The 23,124-nt window shown below is 39.8% G+C and overlaps 1 protein-coding gene across 2 annotated transcripts in view; it reads right to left on the reverse strand.

Annotated features, from left to right (window-relative positions):
* MNAT1 (MNAT1 component of CDK activating kinase) overlaps positions 1 to 23,124 on the reverse strand; it is a 184,401-nt gene that overhangs the window by 102,457 nt on the left and 58,820 nt on the right. Inside the window, exons 3-6 of one of the 2 annotated variants that reach the window (XM_042445481.1) lie at positions 21,984 to 22,057; positions 14,245 to 14,348; positions 12,010 to 12,150; positions 393 to 518 (exon numbers count right to left, since the gene is read on the reverse strand). In XM_042445481.1, coding sequence (XP_042301415.1) covers positions 393 to 518; positions 12,010 to 12,150; positions 14,245 to 14,348; positions 21,984 to 22,057 — 445 coding nt within the window. The remainder of the gene's footprint in view (positions 1 to 392; positions 519 to 12,009; positions 12,151 to 14,244; positions 14,349 to 21,983; positions 22,058 to 23,124) is intronic. The other variant, XM_042445482.1, reaches the window with a different exon arrangement.

The raw sequence follows: 23,124 nt of genomic DNA on the forward strand, positions 1-23,124 counted from the left end.
GTCCCATTAAATATAATGACGTAGCAAAATGGTGTCCCTTATAAAAAATGGAAAATCAAGGTAAATTTATACTTTTTTGGAACATTTTCAAACCGTGTATGCTTGAATCCGTGTATAAAAAATCCGTGTATAAGAAGGGCCAACTGTATTTTGTTTGCATGTGAGATTAGAGAAAAATACCTACAAAGTAAGAACTGATAACAAAGGATCTGAACTTCCCTAAGATAGTAAAAATCACAGCATTTTTATATGAAACTTGATGAGACTCTTTTAAAATCAATTTTATACCAGCAACCACAATCATGAGTAGAAAACACAGGAGGGACCATGCAAATGGAGACAAATCTGGCAGAAATACTTGTTTATGTTGTAGAAAACCATCTGGGCCTTACCATTTTGATACCTGTTGAAAAGGCAACTGGCTTGATGGGTTTAGGAATCTCTAGCTGCATTTCTAGTTGTGCAGACCGGTCTTTGTGCTGGGCTAAGAGCAAAGAGGCAGGCAGATGAGAACTTTCCTGTAAGTGGGATTTGAAAAGAACAAACAAAAACACAACAAATATTTAAATGGCATAAGCTATCCTCCATTAGTCTTATGTACATTCCTAGAACAACAAACCATCTCAAAAGGTTGCTTTCAGAAGGAAAAGGCACAGCTCTCGACACTCCTGGGTTACCAGAAAACCATCACTTTCGGTAATAGGAAAAAGCTGCATTAGCCTCATAAATCAGAGAAATCTGCAAACAGCCACTTTTATAGATTCCACATTAAATGACAATATAACAAGCCTCTTATTCCAGAAAGCCAAACACAGCCACATGTATTAAAAATGCTTTTTTAAGTAATAATAATTAGAACTTAATCACAAAAACAAGCAGTACAGAAAGTCATCTAACATGGATCAGATGTTTATCTAAGACACATTTCTTCAACCAATGAACTCCATCCAGTTTCAAATTGGTTCTCTATTAGATTTTACTTGAGGCCCTTTGGAGGTGATATACACTTTCTGCCTCACACAATGGATCTATTGTGTCCGCAACCAACAACATATTTATCTTCTCATTTAGTAATTTCTTCTCAGGGACGGCAGTCAAATCTCTTTTTAACAAATAAAATGTGCAAGTACATACAAAGTCATAAAGTGGCTTAAAGTGAGTTCATTACTTAACATCTTATTAATGGACAAAAACAGAAGGATTGTTAATGCATACAGACACAGAGGATATCAAGCTGCTGTTCAGAGGGTTGACACTGAAAATAGAAAATATGTGTTGATTTCAGCTGTGTCATCAAAATGATTCCACTGCAGAAATAATGCAATTTTTTCACCGCTTTGATTACCATGGATCAATGTTATGGAATCCTGGTATTTGTAGTTTGTTGTGGCATCAGAATTTTCTGACAGAGAAGTCAACATTTCTTACAAAGCTACAAATCTCAAAATTTCATCCATTTGAGCTATGGCATTGAGAGGTGTCAAACTGCATTATTTCTGCTGTGTAGATCCAGCCTTTCTCTTCTTCTCTTCATAATACTCAGTTAAGGAAGGGCATCATGCATTAAGATAATACTGTATATTTTATTGTCCCAAATGACTGGCTCCTGAGCGGCAGGAAATCTTATGTGATGCCATCTCTCGGAATACATCCTCAATGATACAATGAGAGGGAAAATGCAAGAGAGGGGAAAAATACTTTCAGAAGTGACATGGTTTGTGTTCCTTTTTACAGATCGGGGTGGGGTGGGGGGGTGGAGTGGTTCCATTAACAGTGTGAGTGTGCTTGTGTGCGTGCACATGCACGCACCTTCAAGTTGCCTATCAATGTATGGTGACGCCATGAATTTCATGGGTTTTCTTAGGCAAGGAAGACTCAGAGTTTGCCAGTTTCTTCCTCTGCAGTCTAGCCCACAGCACCTGGTGTTTGTTTGCACTCTTCCATCCAAGTACTAACCAGAGCTGACCCTGCTATGTTTCCAAGACCAGACAGGATCTAGCATCTTTAAGGTATTGTTTTAAAAATACCAGTCATGGAGCAGGAGACATGATAGTGTAAATGGTCTTGCAATATTTCAAATGTGAAAAAGCTAACATGAAAACTAATGCCACATAAGTCAAATGCAGTGATGGTGTAAAAGAATGTATGACAATTCTGCTATCTTTCGGAGCACAAGAGATGCACTTTTCAAACAGAGTGACCTGGAAGGGTGAGAAAGGGTGCTGCCACCACCACCACCCCTAAAAATCAGGAGGACCATGCTGTGGCAATTAGGGGAAGAATCGGACTTATTTATTTATTTGCAATTTAGGAGGATTTTCAGATAGACATAGCATGTGAAGTCGAAGGCTCTCTTGGCCAGCATCCATGGGTTTTTCGGGGTATGTGGCCATGTTCTAGAAGAGTTTTATCATCTGTTGGAAAATTGTATTGGCAAATGAACTCCAAGGGAAAAAAAACTTCTCTGAAGATGCCAGCCACAGATGCTGGTGAAATGTCAGGAATAAACTCTTCTAGAACATGTCTGTATGTGTCTTCAGGTCGCCTGCTGACATGCCAAACCCATAAACTTCATAGGGTTTTCTTAGGCAAGAAAGCCTCGGAGGTGGTTTTGCCAGTTTCTTCCTCTGAAATATAGCATACAACACTTGGTATTTATTTACCATCTCCCATCCAAGTACTAAACAGTGCTGCCCCTGCTTAGCTTCCAAGATCTGGTGCTTTTAGGGCATTTAGGCCTCTACCAACACTCCCTACATATAAAAAAAATCTACACACATATTTGGGGGTCAGACAGCCTTATTTCCATGTAGAGAGACATGGGCAAGGGGGGATGCTTGCAGACGAGATCCAAATGCACCAGATATTGTATTCGGCCTACTCAACACAATGCAATGTAATTCACCCCAATGCAAAATTTGGAAACAGATCAGAATTACGCAATTCCACAGATGTTTTTTTCCTTGCAGTTCATTTGCCAATACAATTTGCCAACAGAAGATAAATCTTGAGTTTAGTCCGCCTGGAAAACATTGTCTGATAAATCTGCAGCTTGCTGATTGTTTTACCACTTGGAAGCCTTTGCAATATTACTGTGGGAGAGCACTACACTGCAGCTTCCAAAATGTATTCAAATATACTAACTATTTGTCACTTTAAATTCTCGGATTGATGACAACAATCTCAGTAGGGTATGACGCCAAACTGCAGATGCTTTAATACCATTCTTTCCTAGTGATCCTGCTAAAAATCTGTATTTCCTGACTTAGAAATACTTCTCAGTGAGCTCATAAAGTTGACCAGATAAAGGCAAGAACTATCTTAAAGGCACCAGATTCTTTCTGATTTTGGAAGCTATGCTGGGTCAGCACTGGTTAGTATTTTGATAGGAGACTGCAAAGGAATATCAGATAATGTAGGCTATATTTCAGAGGAAGGAACTGGCAAAACTATTTCTGAATATTTTTTGCCTAAGAAATTCATGAAATTTTATGAGGTCGCCATAATTTGACAGGTGACTTGAAGGTACGTGTGCACACACATACACACTGCAATCCCAACTATCTCCTCTAGTTCAAACCATAATACAAAATGGACTAGGGATTCTTAGGGAGCTGGGGACATTTAGCGTGGAAAAGAGAAGGTTAAGCGGTGATATGATAGCCCTGTTTAAATACTTGAAGGGATGTCATATTGATTAGGGAGCAAGATTGTTTTCTGCTGCTCCAGAGACTAGAACGCGGAACAATGGAAGCGAACTCCAGGAAAAGAGATTCCACCTCAACATTAGGAGGAACTTCCTGACAGTAAGGGCTGTTCAACAGTGGAACACACTCCCTTGGAGTGTAGTGGAGTTTCCTTCCTTAGAGATCTTTAAACAGGCTGGATGGACATCTGTCAGGGATGCTTTGATTTAGATTTCCTGCATGGCAGGGGGTTGGACTGAATGGCCCTTGCGGTCTCTATGATTCTATGGTGCTTTACAGACCGCCCAAAAGAGCGGTCTGCTGGCGCCGCTGGCTGCTGCATCCGGAAACCGCAGCGGACAAACCGCACGATTCCCGGACGCAACAAAAAAACTGCTGCAAAATGCAGCTTCTTCTTGCGGCGCGGAAATGGTGCCGCAAGTCGCCAATGCTGCACTCGCGGCGTCATTTCTGCCACAAAATGTGCAGACGCTAGGCATCTGTGACGTCAAAATGGCGGCGCCCATTCTACACGGGCGCCGCCATTTTGTATGCGCCAAGCGTATATATATATATATAAGATTTGTTAAGAGGTTTCCCACTGCCTTTCCCTGAGGCTGAGAGAGTGTGACTTCCTCAAGATAACCCAGTGGGTTTCTATGGCCAAGCAGGGATCTGAACCCTGGTCTCCCAAAATTCTAATCCAACATTCAAACAACTACACCACACCAGCTCCCCATTTAAGAGATCACCTGCATTTTATGTTCACCTCTGTTTCAGAGCAGTGCACGGATTCCCACATTCAAACTTGCCACAGTTTTAAGATCCACAAGGTAATGCTTTATCTCAGTCCTGCCACGTTCACAGGCTCATTTGGTGATAGTGGCTGCTCCCATCCCTTTCAAATTTCATTCCTCCAGAGGTTAGGCTGGCCCTCTCCCTGCTCTCCTTTTGTCAACCAGCAAATACCTTTTTGTTCAAGTGGGTTTCTATGCTGGCAGGGGTCTTATGAGGTGCATGCATTTTATTTTTAACTTCTGTATGCTTTTTTAATGATTTTATACTGTTTTAATGTTAGGGTTTTCAATTGTGTTTCAAAATCATAAAATCCTAGAGTTGGAATAGACCCCAAGGCCCAGTTACAGGGAGCATATAACTTCTGTATTAAAACAGCTTCACTGGCTACTGGTTTGTTTCTGAGCAGAATTCAAAGTGCTGGTCATCACCTATAAAGCCCTACACAGCTTAGGTCCAGACTATTTGAGAGACCGTATCTCTCCATACAAACCACCTAGAGCCCTAAGATCCTGTGGGGAAGGCTTTCTCTCGGTCCCATCCCAGGCTCACTTAGTGAGGACCTGAGAGAGAGAGCTTTCTCAGTGGCTGCTCCCACCTTGTGGAACTCTCTGCCACGGGAGGCTAGGCTTTTATTGTGGGATGGGGGGGTTGGTTTAGATTAATTTTAACATTGTATATTTTAATTTTGTATGTTTTAAAACTTTTTACTGTTTTATTTTAATTGTTTTTAAAGTGTTGCTTTAGTGTGTGTGTGTATATGTATATACATCCATATGTATGTGTGTGTGTGTATATATATAAGTATGTATATACATGTGTGTGTGAGTGTGTGTGTAATGTGAGCCGCGTTGGGTCCCAACTTTGGAGAAAGGTGGGATAAAAATAAAATAAATAATAATAATAATCCACTCCATGCAAGAACACACAACCGAAGCATATCCAACAGATGGCCATCTATTTAAAAACCTCCAAAGAAGGAGACTCCTCCACTCTTCAAGGCACCATCTTCCACTGTTGAACAGCTCTTATTGTCAGGAAGTTCTTCCAAATATTTAGGTGGAATCTCTTTTTATTCCATTTTTTTTTTAGCCACCTTGGATCCAACATTGGGAGAAAGGCAGCATATAAATGAAATGAATAGATAAATGAATGTAGCACCTCATGAACTCAGACCCTGGTGTTAAGGACCTGCTCTTTCAGGAGATGGGCATACAGTCCTTCCTTTGATCCATGTGGTAACTGTTCTAGGCCCATCAGTTTCAGTAAATTGGGAAGTAGTAGTAGTGTTTTGGAGCACTTACCACTATTACTTTCTATTTTAGGTTAACGGTTTTATACATTTTGGGCACATTGTTTTTAATCACATGTAAGAAACCCTGAGAACTTTGGAAACGTGAGATAAAATATATCTGTAACATCACCAAACACAACTAACATATTAAGAAGAACCTAACACATTTATATCAGCAAAAATTAATAAAAAGAGCACAGAACTGCATGTACAAAAATATATGCAGCACAAAGCTATTTAACCTTTTCCATGTCAGAATTATAAACTGTACTTTAGAAGAGCATGGAAGATTCCTACCACAAATAGAGGGATTTTAGAAAATGTTCATTACAAAATAAAATCTTGATTTTTGAGGGAGAGAGAAATGTGAATTGAAACTTCGGGGAAAAAAGTGAAGGAGGGGAAAAACACAAACAAGAACTTTCTTTCTCCTGCCCTTCACATTACCTTTTAGTCATTAACAACATATTTAGATACGTTTAGCAGCGGTGTGTGCCCAAACGTCGTTAAATTACCTATTTTGGTCATGTTATAAAGATTATTTATAACTGCTCCTTTTTGCAAGCCATCTGGCAAAATGGATTTCCAGTAAAACCAACTGCTGTGTAACAAAACAATGTTCGCTCCAGCTAAATTAAAAGGGCATTTAAAACTGAGTTGGAAACACTTTGGTGACTCAGTGTAACCCTCCCCTCTCCCAGCCATTAAAAGAAATCAAAGCTTAGTAGTGAAGCTGCTATGAATTGACCTTCATAGTCAGACTGCGTCTATGGTGTGCCCACCTTAAGGAGAGCATGGGCTTATTCCATGTTCTCTCATTTACTGGGAGAGAAAGGAGAGCTAGTCAGGTTTGACAGGGTGGTATAGTGGCTATAGCATCAGACTATGACTTTTGATGACTGAATACAATTTCCCACCCAGCTAAACAGCTTGGAAAACCTAGTGGAAATTTTCAGAGAGAGTGTTGTGTTATTTCAGTGAGAAAAGAAGGAAGGAGTCTTGTGGCACCTTTAGGACTAACCAATTCATTTCACAATAAGCTCTCAGGGACTCCAGTCTGTTTCACCAGATGCATGTGTATCCAGCTGCCAGTTCACTTCTGGTCTGAATTCAAGGTGATGGTGATGACATTCAAAAGCTCTAAGAGATTTAGGATCTTGGTACAATGAGGCACTTGGTATCCACTGGGGTTTGGTTCTAGGACCTCCCATGGATACCAAAATCCATGGATGTTGAAGTCCCATAGTAAAATGGTATGCCTTATATAAAATCCCAAAATCAAGGTTTGCTTTTGAGAAATTATATATCTTTAAATATTTTCAAGCCATGGATGGTTGGATCCATGGATAAAGAATCCATGGATACAGAGGGCCAACTGTACTTGAAGGAGTGCCACCTCATGCTTGCTCAAGAATTTAGATCTGCCAAAATACCCCCCCCCACACACACACACACAGCTGTGTCCCACCATAGGATCAATATGATGGGGAAGGACATGGGAATGGGCCTCCTCAGCTGTAGAACCCCAAGGATGGAATCCCCTTCCCCTGAAGCCCTGACAGGTGTCACATTGGTTTCTTTTTGGTTTGCTGTTGTTAGCTGCCCTCAAGTCAACTTTGACTCATAGCGACCCTGTGGATGAGACATCTCCAAGTCCTCACGTCCCCAACCTGTCTACTCAGGCCCTGCAGTCTCAGGCCCATGTCTTCCTTGATCAAATCTAACCAACTTGCGTGTGATCTTCCTTTCTTTCTACCACCTTTTGTATTTCCTAGCATCACTGTCTTTTCTAACGATTCAGTTCCCCTCATGATGTGGCCGAAGTATGACAGACCCAATTTAGTTATCTTGGGGTTGGACTGGATGGATGGCCCCTGTAGTCTCTTCCAAATCTATGATTCTATGAGTAAAACATATAACCTAAACTATGACATGCAGATTTGAAGAGAAACCAGGGTAGAGTTTTATCTTCACAACAGACATGTATACCAGCTTGTGCATCTAGAAAGGAAAGCAGACATTTCCAAAATGAAGTAAATAAATAAAATGATAAAATACATGAGATGGTTTTTGAACATAAAAGACCAGTTGGCTCAACAGAGATATGAAAAGCCAGAATTAAAACTAGAAAAAAAATCAGGATGAAAAAGAGCATGCTTCCCCCACTTTCCTCCCCTTCCCCCATGAAGACTTTTTTCCTGGAAAAATTGGAAAGTAGTGGGTTATAATATATTTTCTTTTAGAAGGAGAAAAAAAATTCAGGTGTTCACATATTTAGTGCCCCCAAATATTTTTTAAAGGAAAACTTTTATGCATGACTATATATAGTAACAGATCAGATCATTAGTACTCCTGGTCTTGGATTCATTCTCTCAGTTATTTGTATGGGAATGAGTGCATTGAGTCTACTTGATATTATGCAGAACTATAAAGACAAAATAATTTTCTCTGTTTTACTAAAGTTGATCATTTCTTCTGTTTTAATTGGGTTGTTTTGCTTGCTCCTCAAACTGGCAAAACCAAGGAGGTGCCATACAGTTCACATGTTCTTTCCAATTCAGGATCCTGTAGTAATATTTGTAGCAAAAAAAAAGTTGAATTTGTAATCATATTCTGAGTAAACTGCACCTTCAGTATATGAAACATGATACCCTTGTGCCAAATAAAATTGTATGTAATTAAATTTAATCTCCTGAAGTAACAAAATGAGTTTTAATCTATAAAGGGGGTTGAATATTGCATTTTTATATTTTTCCAAAAACTTCCTAGTTGGAGATAGCTACATATTGATCTGTGCAACTGAACAAGAATGTGTTCTCCATCCACTGCAATCATTGGAAAAACTACTTTCTGAGATCATGCCTCCCCATCCTGGGAGATATAGTTCAAAAATGTAACTTTTCCAAGCTCTGAAATAAATTATGAATTAAAAAATAAAGCAGATCTTGAGCAGGCAGCCAAGGCTGTAAGCATTTTACAATTCCACTGACTGCAAGGTGAAAGATTTTTATTTTTGTTTGGTCAACATCGAAGACAGGAGGCATGCCTGAATAATATTTTTTTTAAAACCTGAAACACCCTTCTCTTATTAGAAATCAAGTAAAAGGCCTACAGACCTCCCACTCCCAAGAGAAGCTCCTTCCCTCAGTTTAGACCCCAGAAGAGCAGAACCACCTCTTAAATCAGCTCACACCAATCTCCTTTCCATTTCAGTAGATATCCCTCTGGGCTCCATGAGAGGTTCAAGTACTTTACCTTCCCATAGGAGAAAAAGCAAAAAGGAAACCGAACAGAAATAAAATGCATAAACAACTGGGCGGGATCATAAAGGCAAAACAATAAAAAGTTTTTAGGGGGGGGGAGGTGCACTAAGAGAAGAATCTGGACCACAGCTGTTATGCTCTTAAAACACAACCCTTAGAAGTGTGTTAGACTGGATAAATGGGAAATGAAAACTATACAGTACAAAGGAAAAACAGTGTCACCAAAAGTGACATTCAGGTTGGACCATGTAGACAATGAAATACCTGACAATTTTAAACAGATTAAACAGATATTTTTAAAACAGGTTTAAAATGTGAAGTGAAAGGCTTTCACGGCCGGCATCCATTGTTTTTTGTGAGTTTTTCGGGCTATGTGGCCATGTTCTAGAAGAGTTTATTCCTGATGTTTTAAACACTTTGTAAAGGAATGTAACAATTAGCAAACACGGAGTGGCGGCAGGAGAAAAGATAGAAGACAGCTCCCAGTATATTCTCCTGTTCCAGTGTTGCATAGTGGTTTGCAACTTGTACTTCAGACCAGAGATCATATCCAGTGCTTCAGCAACACTTAGTCTAATTTATAGAACAGCATCTTTAGTCTAAATTGCACTGCAGAAATAATGCAGTTTGACATTGTTTAAACCATTCCATGTTTCAGTGCTACAGAATTCTGGGACATGTAGTTTTGGGAGCTATTTGGACTTCTCTGTCAGAGACTCTGCTGCCACAACAAACTACAAATCCCAGGATTCTATAGCACTGAGCCATGATAATTATAGCGGTGTCAAACTGAATTAATTCAGCAATGCAAATTAGACCTTTGTGAAGAATAAAATAGGAATAACTTGCCACCCTAGGGCTGCTGCCATACTGCAGAATTAATGCAATTTTAACTGTCATGGGTCCATCCTATGGGATCCTGGGATCTGTAGTTTGTTGTAGCACCACAGCTCTCTGACAGAGTAGGCTAAATATCTCATAAAAGCTACAAATCCAAGAATTCCATAGCACTAAGCCATGGCAAATAAAACAGTGTGAAACTGCATTAATTCTGAAGTAGATGCAGCTGGGTGAAGGGGTGGAATTATGGACCAAGGTAGAGGTGCAGAATCTGTAGCTCTCTAGTTTGTTGTTGAACTAAAACACCTATCATGCCTGACCGCTAGCAAAAAGAATAAGATAAAAATTCTCTTGGCGTTTCACATACGTGTAAGTTCCCCACCAGAAGCAGTTGGGCATTTTTGTTCAATGTGGAACGTCCGCATTCAGTTCAAAATTGAGGAACTGGAGTATGTAATGCATACTGTATGTAGTGCATTATGTATGCAGATGCACACATGAATGAATATGCACAATCTGTTTATGGTAGTTGTGTTCAACTGTACCTTTGTCATTCAAAACAAGGTCTACTCCACACAAGGAGAAGCATACTACGCAAGCCCAATGTAGGGTCTCAGCAAAAGTCTAAGAGAGATCTTGAGGGAAAAGGAACATTGAAATGCCAATCCTCTGGCCTTTCTCTTTGGTGGCATAAGGCAGGAATAACAGGAAGAAGGAAAAGGACCAATCTGTTATTGAAAAAAGATGTACATGATAACAAACAGAATCAAACCAATTCCAAACCAATTAGCCGGACAATATAAATATGAATGAAAGCAATGTACTGAAAAATTCAAGTGCATGTAAAGACAAAGCATTGCTAAATAAGCAACAGTACTAGAGTATAAAAATCATTGTGATCCTTCACAGAAAACAGATGAATAAAAAAGTCTGCTGCCTCTTCATTTCCCAAGATTGTTTACTGTCATATACTTGTGTACTATTAGGTTGCCTGTTTACATTTCTGGAATATGTTGTATATGTACATTTTGTTTATTTTGGCTATTTGCATTTTTGAAATATAAGAATGTAACTATACATAGATTATTCAAGGTTTTTTTCCAAAGATACACAAGATTGTGTCAGGAAATGATATTGGCGTGGCCACTAGGGGGAGCTGTTGTGCAGATAATTTACAGTTCCAGCGGCAGCTAATGTGTCAGCATTCAAAAAGTGCATCATCGGAATGTTGATGCAACTGTCAACTGTCAGTTCTCAACTGTCACTGAGAGACAGAGTGAGACAGTTGGTGCCTGAGAGTGGGCTGTGTCTGTTACTGAGAGGCAGTGACATGATTGTGTGGCTGCCTCAGAGGTTGTGTTATTTTTGGATGGTGTAAATAGTGTGTATTAGAGACGGATGTCCAATACACTGTGTATATCTATGTTGTAAATACTGCAAAGGAAGATTAAAGCCCTCGTTTAGAGTGAAGACTTGTAAGAGTCATTATTAGTTGAAGACATCTTCACAGATTCCTTCTTCTTGGCATCCTGTCGACGTGGTTGAACTCTGCAGGCGGTCGTGGTGGACACTGCGTGTCATTTCCATACGCCCCAACAAGGGTTATGGGCGCAGCACATGAGCCACAACAGACTGTTCATAACATTTGTACAATTTGTTGTTTAGCATTATTATGCCTTTGCATGTGCCTTTAAATCAGCTATCAATTTATGGAAATCCCACAAATTTCGTGGGGTTTTCTTAGGCAAGGAATACTCAGAAGTGGTTTTGCCAGTTCCTTTTTCTGAAATATAGCCTACAGCAGCTGGTATTCATTGGCAGTCTCCCATCTATCTACTAACCAGAGCTGGCCCTGCTTAACCCTGGTCCTGCAGTCCGTCACCCTGCCCCAACCCTTTCCAGACACCTGCACCGAGTGACACTAACTGAGTGATGCCACTGGTGTGTGTTATTTCTTGCCTTCTTTTCAATAATAATTTGGTCCTCTTCCTTTTTTCTGCAGATTATGGGACCCTTCCCTCTTGCATTTTGCTACAAGATTCCTTATAAACCAAGGAGAAACAGAAATCAGACCAGTTCAAAACCAAGTGTTGAGAGGTGATCACTGAAGTCCTAATCTTTCATTACTTACCAATTTATCCAGAAGTTCCTGCTTGTTCTTCCTTTTCAGCATCTGTTGCATTTGCTCCTCCTTTTGTATTAAAAGCCGCCTCTGCTCATTCCCCTGGCGTTCCACCTCCAAAGCTTCTTCCAACTCCTCCTGCTCCCGAGACTAAGAAAGAATGAAGAAAATTTAACATCTTTGAGAAAGAGCCACAGGAACTTCAGGAGCAGGAAAACTGGGAAAGTAGTCTATATCCTGAACATTTGACAGGTCAGTCATGAGCTTTGGTGACATCAGTGGGATCATACATGACAATCGTGATTAAAGTTTACTCTAAGTTGTGATCTTAAAAAACATTTAAAAGATGATGTACCGTTGGCATTTAGCTCCAGGAAGAATTTCTAAAATGTCTAAAGGTTCTTTGAATATCTGTTGAAAATGTATAAAGAAGTGACTTTTTATCACTTGCAAGATGTGATATGGGTTGAATCTCCCTCCCTTAACTGCTACAGGTTGAATTTATCTTATCTAAAATGCTTGGGATCAGAAATGTTTTGGATTTTGGATTCTGGAATACCTATATTTGCATATATGTACATAATGAGATATCTTGGAGATGGGTAAGCTGGCCGGCCGAAGGCCCAAGGTCACCCAGTGAGGTTTTATAACTGAGTGGGGAATCAAACCCTGGTCTCCTGAGTTGTAGTCCAATATAGAAACCATTATGCCATGCTGGCTCTGTTATTCCACTTTAACTGCTATGGCTGGCTCATGAGGAATTCTGAAATTTGTAGTTTAGTAAGGCCTAAGAACAATCTGGTACAGAATTCTAAATGCCTCTCCCTAAACTGCAAATCCCAGGATTCCACAGGAGGCTGCCACAGCTGTTAAAGTGGAATAATAGTGCTGTGATTGTATAGTATGATATTCTAGGTGAATTCACGACTACTCACTCCATTTGTTGAAACTGAGATAGAGAGGTCCTTCCACACACAACCAAAGAGCAGACTAATTGAGCAAAGCTATTTAATATTATACCCATTTTTCCAACAAGCCAATCAGTTAACCTTACACCAGTATACCAGTGTTGCCAGCACTCCTTAAGTTAGAAACTAGAACAAATACCACTGAAGTACTGTAACCAGCAAATTTCAATGCATTGGTGGTAACGCATTAAACCCTAATGTATTATTTCCAAACTCTGTCTCAAACATTATAAAGCAGCAAGGGCAAGGAAAGAAATGCTCATGAACTACACTCTCTCCTGTATGATATTGATTTGCTTAGAGTGGTTTGCAGGGGGAAGCATCAGCCATTCTGAGCAATCACAGGAAGCGAACTTCAATTCACATCCATTCCTCCTCACATATTCTGAGCATCCAAGACCTCCCCCCCCCATATTTATTGAAAAGACAGAGGCAAAACATTGCAATGTAAAGATATTATTGGGTCTCAGTACCCAAAGAGCACCTGATCCTATTTGATCTTGGAAGCTAAGCAGAGTTATCCCTGGTTAGTTCTATGTTGGGAGATCACCTACATTTCAGGCTATATTTCAGAGGAAGGAACTGGCAAACCCACTTCTGAGTACCCCTTGTCTAAGAAAACCCTATGAAAACTCATGGGGTCACCAAAAGTGGAGTGGCAACTTAAAGGCACATAACACACATACAAGAGGTCATAATGTGCCATGCATAATGTGCCACCAAAACCTTTAGTTCTGGAACATTTTCACCATGGGTCTGCACAGTTCAGAAAACATATGTATCACAGAGATCATTTCAAAGAATATGCTTCCTTCTGATATGTTTTCCATGTAGAAAACAGTTGGCAGGACTAAAAAAGAAAACTTTTATTAAGTTAACAATCCAAATATTTTGCCCACTCAACAGAATTGCATTTTTAAAATAATATTTTGCCATTACACCTCATCTAATTTTCCCTAGAGCCAACCTGGTGTAGTGGTCTGAGTAATGGATTAGGGTTCTTGAGAGCAGGGTTCAAGAACCCTAATCCGTTACTCAGATCACTACACCACACAGAAACCCAGTCAGTGACCCTGAACAACTTGAGTAGAAGGCAAAGGCAAACTTCATCTGAATAAATCTTGTACAGAGAACCTTATGATGGGGTCACCATAAACTGGAGTTAATTCGAAGGCACATAAATCATTCCTAGCCACTCAAATAATCCAGACAAAAGGAAACACAAGTTAAAACGTTTATGTAATTTTTAACAAAAACTCAAGCTTAAGCAACTAACCAATTTGATTTTATTTTTCTGGATGACTTCCTTGTTTTCTTTCTGATATGTCTCCATCTTCTTTTTTGTATTCTCTACATCGATGTTGTTGGTTAAGTTGAACACTGAGGGAAGGGAATGAGAATATAAAAAGGGAAATAATATGACAGTCATAACTACTGAAAGGCAATGGTTACAAAACATTTTTACTTTAAAATTACTATAGGTAGAGTATTCCTTATTCAAAAGTTTGGGAGCAGAAGTGTTTTGGATTCTGGTTTCTTTTGGATTTTGGAATATCTGTATTTGCACAATCTATACTTATAGATCCTTAATTTATCCTTTTTAATTGTAATTTTAATTGTATGCTGTGTCATTGTACTGTTGTGATCCGCTTTGATTCCGTGAAAAAGCGGAATATACATTTATTGTTGTTGTTGTTGTTGTTATCTTAGTTTCAAAATAACTGTTCATACTCAGGTCTAGTAATGTCAACGATACTGATAGAACAGCAAGTCCCTGAAGGTACAGTAAATTCTTCAACAAGTAAGAAAACAAGGACTGCTTTCATCTCAATGTCAAGGATTCTATAAAATCAGCAGACTAATACTTTGGTTCTTCTGTCATTAATGGCCTTTCCAAATGTGCTCTGTAAGCTCTATGTTATAGTTCTCTCTGCTACATCAGAGTGTCACTGGTCTCCTATCCAAATTGCTATAACTCTCTCCCACCAAAAACAGAAACTTGGGAAGCTAGCTGGTAATGAATCAGATCATTAGTCCATTTAATTCAGTAGTACCTGCTCTGACTGACAATGCCTCTCTGGGCTTTCAGGCATGGTACTGTACTTTTCTACCACTATCTTGCTTTTTTATTATTTGATTTATATCCCATCGTTCTCTCCAAACTGGAGCTCAAAACAGCTCACAACAACATTAAAAACAGATACAGATAAGAATGCAAAAAGCTAACAAATTAAAAGACAAATTCTAGTGTCAGTTTCAAACCACATATATAAAAACCTAACATTTCATGTTTTTTTTAAATAACCCATTCACAACAGCCTGTCAATTGCCCAAGTCCTTTGTGAATAAAAAGACCTTTGCTAGTCTGAGCATGCATTTACACTGTAGAAATAATGTGGTTTTGACACCATTTTAACTGCCATGGCTTCACCCTATAGAATCCTAGGATTTGTAGTTTTGTACGGTGCCAGCACTCTTTGGCAGAGAAGCCAAAAGATCTCATAAAACTACTAATCTCAGGATTCCATAACGTGGAGCTACAGCACTTAAACTGGTGTCAAAGTGCATGATTTCTATATATCAGAGAACATATCCACCCTACTCTCCTTTGGAAGAGTCCCACAGCCTGGGAGTAGCCAATGAGAAGGTCTTTTCTAGAGTTTTCACCAGATACGGCTCTGAAGTGAGAGTAGTGTCTATCTGCAAGATCTGAGAGCCCCAGAAAGTTTGAATGGGAGAACAGCCTGGGCATAGGTAGGCTGGACCCAAGCCCTATTGGGCTTTAGAAGTCATAACCATCACTTGGAATTATGCCCAGAAAACAGATCAGTATCCAGGGCAGCAGTGTAACCAGAGTCTTTCAACAGTCTGGCCACAGCATTGTCAGTAACTGAACCTGAGACAACAGCTTAAAGAAATTTCAATAGATTAAGAAGTTCCAATATGAAATACAACCCCATATGTGCTCTGCAGCTATGTAAGAATATATAATTAATGGTTTGTAGCTGGGTGGATATTGTAGTTTAGGTGTTTTGCCAAATACAGCCAGTTAACTAGCAGGTTGTGATTTATTGATTTGCCATATATATCTGTGGCATTTATGTTTGTTTGTGTGTGTTTGCTCCTTTTAATATATTGCTAATATTATAAACAAAAAGTCTAAGAAAAGAGAAAATAATCTAAATTTGCAGAGGCCAAGTTTTTCCCCCCTGAAGGCACTAGGAACCATGTTTTCTTTGAGCTTAGATATGAATAAATATACACATCACAGAAGACATCTTAAAAGAGGCTGTCTTTCCTGACTGAAAGAGATGGGAATATGTTCTTTCAATGATGTAGTTTTCATAAGCACTTGTACAGTGGGCCCTTTTGAATAACAAAATCTGTGGATGCTGAAGTCCCATTAAATAGAATTGCGCAGTAAAATGGTGTCCCTTACATAAAATGGCAAAATCGGGGTTTGCTTTTTGGAATTTATACATTTTAAAAATATTTTCAAGCTGTGGATACTTAAATCTGTGGATAAAAAAAATTGGTGGATACAGAGAGCTGGCTGAATGACAAATAACAATATTTTTAAATGATGCTGTCTGATCACAGGATGACTTTTTAGTTCATTACACATTATTATTAACTATGGATGCTGGCCATGAAAGCCTTCAAATTCAAATTATTTTATTTGTTCATTACATTTATATTCTACCTTTCTTCCAAAATGGGACCCAAGGCAGATCACAATATGAGTTAAAAAGAAAAAGAAAAACCCAAAATCCAGTTAAAGCACTGGATGATTCAAAAGTTTAAAAAGAACAATTAAATAAACAGTCATTTTAAAAGATTAAATTAAATAAACAGTCATTTTAAAAGATTAATTTAAAACAGTTTTGAAAAGGCTGTTAAAATGATGACAAAAATAGAATGCAACAAACTCAAATTAAAAAATATTCTGCATCATACAGTCAAAGGCATGAGTAGGTTGGAAGAGACCACAAGGGCCATCCAGTACAACCCCCTGTTAGGGCAATACGACAAAATCAAAGCACACCCGTCAGATGGCCTTCAGACTCTTTTTAAAAACCTTTAAAGGAGGCAACTCCACTACTCTCCCAAGGCAACATATTTACACTGTCAAACAGCTATTACCATCAAGAAATTCTTCCTAATGTTTAGGTCAAATCTCTTTTCCTATAGCTTGATCCATTGCTCCATGTCCTAGTCTCTGGAGCAACAGAAATCAAGCTTGCTCAAGCTTCAATATGACATCCCTTCAAATATTTAAACCGGGCTATCATATCACCTCTTAACCTTCTCTTCTATAGGCTAAACATCCCCAGCTCCCTAAGCTGCTCTTCAAAGGGCACCGTTTCCAGACTTTTCACCATTTTGGTTGCCCTCGTCTGGATACGCTCCAGCTTGTCAACATCCCTCTTCAATTGTAGTATCCCGAACTGGACACAGTATTCCAGGTAAGGTCTGACCAAAGCAGAGTAAATAAAAGGATCTTTCCCAGCTGGTGGAAAGCAAGCTTAAAGGGAGCCAACCTAGCTTACCGTGAAAGATCATTCTACAGTCCAGGAAGCAGCCACCAAGAAGCCTGAAATGGTGGTGGCAGCAAGAGAAAGCCCTCCCATGACATCTTAAGACTTGGGTAGGCTCATATGGGGAAATAAGATCTTTCAGACAGTCTGGGTCCACGCCATATAGGAGTTTATAGGTCTTTAAATTGTGTATAGAAACTAACAGTTAGCTCATGAAGCTATTTGAACAAGGAAGTGACATGTTTCCTTTAACCAGCCATGGTCAGCAGTCTGGCTGCAGCATTATGAACCTGCTGCAGTTTCCAAACAGTTTCCAAAGGTAGCTACGCGTATCCTAACAAATTCGGTTGCAGACCTACAAGAAAAGAATCAAAGTCGAAACAGCTTATTACAAAAACGGCCCCTTTCATAAATGCATAGTGGAAGCAAGTATGTTGAAAACAGGTGGCTTTTTTGCAATGAATTCAGAGAAGACTTTCATTTTACTGAAGCACAAGGGCAGTATCCAAACAGAACCAGCTTGTATGCTTTATGGCAGAGCCATGGAAGCAAGAGAGGAAGGAAGGAAGAAAAGAAGTGGACCGGTGTGCAATCATTCTTTATCTGCTTGTCCATCTCCCATTGGCTGGTTTACTAGCTGGCCTGACTTTAGACATTAGTCAAAATATAATACAAAGGGCTCATTGTTTTAAAGTCTGACCTGAAAGATTTAATTCTTTCTGAATGCCAGGGCGGTCTCTGAAAAGCCAGACTACCACAAAACCTTTTGACTTTTTACAGAAAAGGAAAAGTGGGCCAAACCCAAAGGAAGTTTTGGAAGGTTTTCCAAGCCATTGTGTGAAGAGCTGAAGGAGAAAGGAGAGATTCTAAAACAATCTGCAATGGGAAGCCTTGTTTCTGGAACTGTGTCATTTTTGGTGCTCAAGACACAGTGCCCTTGTTCTCTGTGCCACCTCAACACAAGAGGGAGCCCCTGGCCCTCTTTCCCAACTATCTGCTTACTATCAACACAATTACCCAGAAGGAGGTTCTGCAATTCACTGTCAGGTGATACAGGGAGCCAATGGGACTTATCTGAACCCTATAAAACCTCTGCATCTGATCTGTCTCTAGAATCTGAGTAACACATCTCTTGCGGAAACAAGGTGGTTTGTCAGATCACTCGCTCAACTGCTCAGTTCCAGCCTTGCTTTACAGATCGATTCCGTTTATTTCACTGCTGTCAAGTCTTCTGACATAAGAAAGCAAAACCATGCATTAGTACACTAAGTAACATCACATAAATCATTCCAACACCACATATTACCAAACAAACACTTTAAAAGACAGAATGCAAAGGGAACATGTAGCACCTTAGAAACTGACTGAAAGAAAAGCTTGATTAGCAGGAGCTTTTGCAGATCTCAGCCTACTTCCTCAGATGCATGTTTGGAGTGGAGAACCAAGGGACAGACCCATATAAGCCATTTATTTGTGTATCTCCACTCCAAACATGCATCTTTAGGAAGCAGTTTGAAGTCTACGAAAGTTCATGTTATCAACGTTTTCTTTTAGTTAGTGGTCCAAAACACACTGCAGAAATAGTCCAGTTTGAGATCACTTTAACTGCCCTGGCTCAGTACTAGGGAATCCTGGGAATTGTAGTCTGTTGTGGCAGAGAATGTTAAATGTCTCACAAAACTACAGTTCCCAGAATTCCCTAGCATTCAGCCAGGGCAGTTGAAGCGGTCTCAAAGCGTGTTTTGGACCTTATTCGCAAAGGTGCTACAAGTTAACTTTGCATACTGATTTTCCAGACTAACATGGTTATATCTTTGAATTCTAACATGCTAAAAGACAGAACCAGCTTGACAAGGGAAAGTATTGTTTTAAATTAGGGTTGGCTGGTTCAGATTGGTTTAAACTAGGTGACTTATAAAAAAATACTCCTGGTTTTTTAAATAGATTGTTTGTTATTATTTTTTAAAGTCTGGTTATGATTACTATTTTCTAATCCTCTTGTTGGAACAACAATGACTGAATTTAAACAGTTCATTGTTAGAATAGTATCCAGTGTCAGTTGCTTCTTTTTAATCACTTTAATTTGTAGTGCAAGAAATGCCATTCAGAAACAAATCCTTCAATTAACTTAAATTCACCCAAAACAGAGCACTTTTTAAAAAGAACAATTTAAACTAGTAGCCATAACATCTGAACTGGGTTTTGCTACTTAATTTTCCAATTTAGTCCTATACTGGTGTAGTCCTACACAGTAATACAGCAAGACCACAGTATGAACAAAAATGGTTTGAGGATTTTTTCTTTAAAAAGTGTGTTGTTTTTTTCCCAATCCTGTTTTCTTCTGGAATGTCATAAGATGCATGTGACTTTCACATTTATGTATCTCTCATATTACACAACAATAAAATGACAGTTTCATCAACATCTCACCTCACATGACTTTTTATCATCTAAAAGCTATTTCATCTTTATTTCATTGTAGAGCAAACATGTTTAGGATAGGACCTAACCCCTAATCTTCCTCCCAGGAGCCCTTTTCTCCATTGTACACCTGACTCTGTTTACCCTGACTTAAGAGATGCCAATCCTCCAAGCCACTTGCCCTGTGAGCCATTTTGTACTGCCAGCAGAAGTTTGTCCTACTCTCTCCCTTATATTTCATGTTGCAGTAATGAGTAAGACCCGATACAGACCACCACTTTGCCTGGCACCATTTGGGGTGCACACGTGTTCAGACAGCGTGCACACTGATGATGAGCCTCATGCGCCACCTCTAAATGCACAAGAGACATCACCACGCCGCTTCAAGGTGCTAATGACACCTTGGCAGCAGCACAGAAAGAAGCCACATTTCGCGGCTCCTTTTTGCAGCGCATTCTTGCCGGCACCATGTGGTTGCCACAGCGGGGCAGAAAGGGGTGGCATCTCAGCACTCCTTTCTGGTTGTCTGTATTCATCCTAAGTGAGAAGGAAGGCAACCATCTACACCACAGTTCTAAAGAAGTCCTAGCCACTAAGAGTTTTCCCAGCAAAAAGAAATCTACATCATTTCTGAATTATATCTAACCTGTCTCTCTTCTTTACAGACATCCAAAGTGGTTCACAACATCTATGCCTTGATTTTAAAAAAGACCACAATGTATAATACTCAATACAAGTAACAACCAGAGAGGAGGGAAACTTGGAAAACTAATACAGAGACAATGCAATGGAATAAAACCAACCCTTAAATATCCTTTGGAACAGAAAAGTTTTAACAGCCAATGGAAAGCCAAAAGGAAAAAAGACCCAAAGGGCATCTTGGAGGAAGGGGTTCAGGAACCAGGATCAAAGGACCAAAAGCACTGCAAAGTTACCTAACCTCATGAGACTGCTGGAGGAAACAATATACAAAGTAGGGCTCCAGCTGAAATTTCAGGACAGTAAACCTCTAAGGGTAGGGACCAATCTGCTCATTCTTTGTAAAGCATCATATGAAGATGTGGTCCTCTAGGTGTTGGTGGACTGCAACTACCATCAGAACCACTATCAGCATGGCCAACAGCAAAGGATCATGGGAACCACAGTCCAACAACTAGAGGGTTGCACATTCTCCATCCCTAATACAGAGGGGTGGGCATACATATTAACAACAACATTCCAAAGCATACCTCATACGCCTGGTACCTTTCTTTCTTTCTGGTCCACAGTGCAGGGGAGGTTCTGGTTCTCAACCAAACTGATCGAAACATCCAGCTACAGTGCATTCCCTCATTAAGAAATTGCAACCTATTCTTTCCTTTAGTCATCCTCCCTTATCACTGACTGGTTTACAAAATTCCTCCCTTACACCAATTCAACCACCACACTCTTACACACACACACACACACACCCAAATCATGAGGCCCCCCAGGCTATAACATCTGTAGGTCTCAAATCCAAGGTGGGGGGGGGGAATAGAGATCCAGCCCTTTCTCTTAAACCTTCCTCCCTCTGCATTAGCACCATAAAAACATTGCCAAAATGGAATGCAAGGTCAAATGCTTCAAAGCAATCCCAGCTACTGTACTTGAAGTAGTGAGAAGATGAAAAGGGGGCCATATGGCTTCTTTCACGGTAAATAAAACAAATGGAAAGACAGATTAAGAATCTGAATGTTACTTTACCCACCCCACTTTTTAAATCTTTTTTGAGGTCCTTTTCCAGCACCAGCAGTGTCCTTACAGATTATTCTCTCTTTTAGCCCCATTTGCTGTGTATGCCTTCTGCCCCTTTTACCCTCACCCAAATGTTGGCAGCTGGAGACATTTATTACCTTGATATGCCCCTTCAACTGAAGAGCTGAAGATTAAAAATGTAAGAAGAAAGTAATTAGATAACCACTGGGTACCACATTAAAGACCAGTTAAGAAAGATTTACCTTGGACACACTCAAGTGAAAGCCTGCAGGAGATAAAAGCTTACAAACACATCAAATATGCAAGCATTAGGACTTACCAATTTCTTCAACTTCTTCCAAGAAATCATTATATTCCACGAGACTGGGAAAGTCATCCTCTCTTTTATTGTATCTTTGGGGAAAGAGAGGAGAAAAAGAACAATAGACTTGCATACAGCCTTGCAAAATGGACATCTAATGCTCCACCTTCTTCATGGGCTCCAAACACCCAGAGTTAATCTAAACTGACCCTGCCTGAACTCCTGAACAGTTTAGCAGCTAATGGAAAGGTCTGCTCAAGAAAAGGGAGAAAAGGAGATATCAGTCACATGGCATTCCTAAGAAGACTGTGGTTTGAATTAGGTACCTCATTTGCCTTATACAAGGCCAGTACATATAAAAACGCTATCCCACTTTTGTCTATAGGATTATGAGAAAGCACTTCTATACTCTCTGGTTTGTGGACTAATGGTTGTTGTTAACTGCCCTCAAGTCAACCTGTGTATAAAACATCTCCAAGACCTCCTATACTCCACTGCTCTGTTTAGGTCTTGTAGATTCAGGCCCATGGTCTCCCTGATAGGCCCCATTCACACTGGCAGCATTGCTCTGGAAGGAACTGGGCAGATTCAGGGGGCCCCCTCCCAAATCTCTCCGGAAGCAAGTGCTGACTACCAATCAGGGGCATTTTAACACGAATGCCCTCTTGGAGAATTCGAGTTTAAGGTGAAGGTGCCTGGCTGTCAATCAAAGTTAGTTCCGTGATGGTCATAGGCAACGTTTCCAGCACTGATAGGGGCATCAGAAGTGTGCTTTCCACCCCTCCTTTTTTTAAAGGACCAGGCACCACTTGTCAAATTTAAAAACCTCGGGTGTGGGTGTGGGTGTGTGTTGTGTGCATTTGGGTCAGTGTTGTAGGTTATGATCTGCCCTTGGCCCCATTTTCAACCCCAAAATGCAAGCTAGTGCCAACTCTGTAGCCTGTATCCCACTCCCTTGCCACCCCAGAATGCCTCATACACAGGTAATAATAACAACAACAACAACAACAACAACAACATTAATTCCTCACCTCAGAATGCCAGAAAAGGATGCTTTTTTTTTTTTTTTGCTTTCCCTAGGCTACCCCTGAATTCCTTAGAGACAGTAGCAAAAGCTGTATCAATTTGCCAATTTACATAATTGGAAAGAGAAACATTA

The sequence above is a fragment of the Sceloporus undulatus genome, chromosome 1 (genome assembly GCF_019175285.1).
Source record: "Sceloporus undulatus isolate JIND9_A2432 ecotype Alabama chromosome 1, SceUnd_v1.1, whole genome shotgun sequence".
Lineage (NCBI taxonomy): Eukaryota > Metazoa > Chordata > Lepidosauria > Squamata > Phrynosomatidae > Sceloporus > Sceloporus undulatus.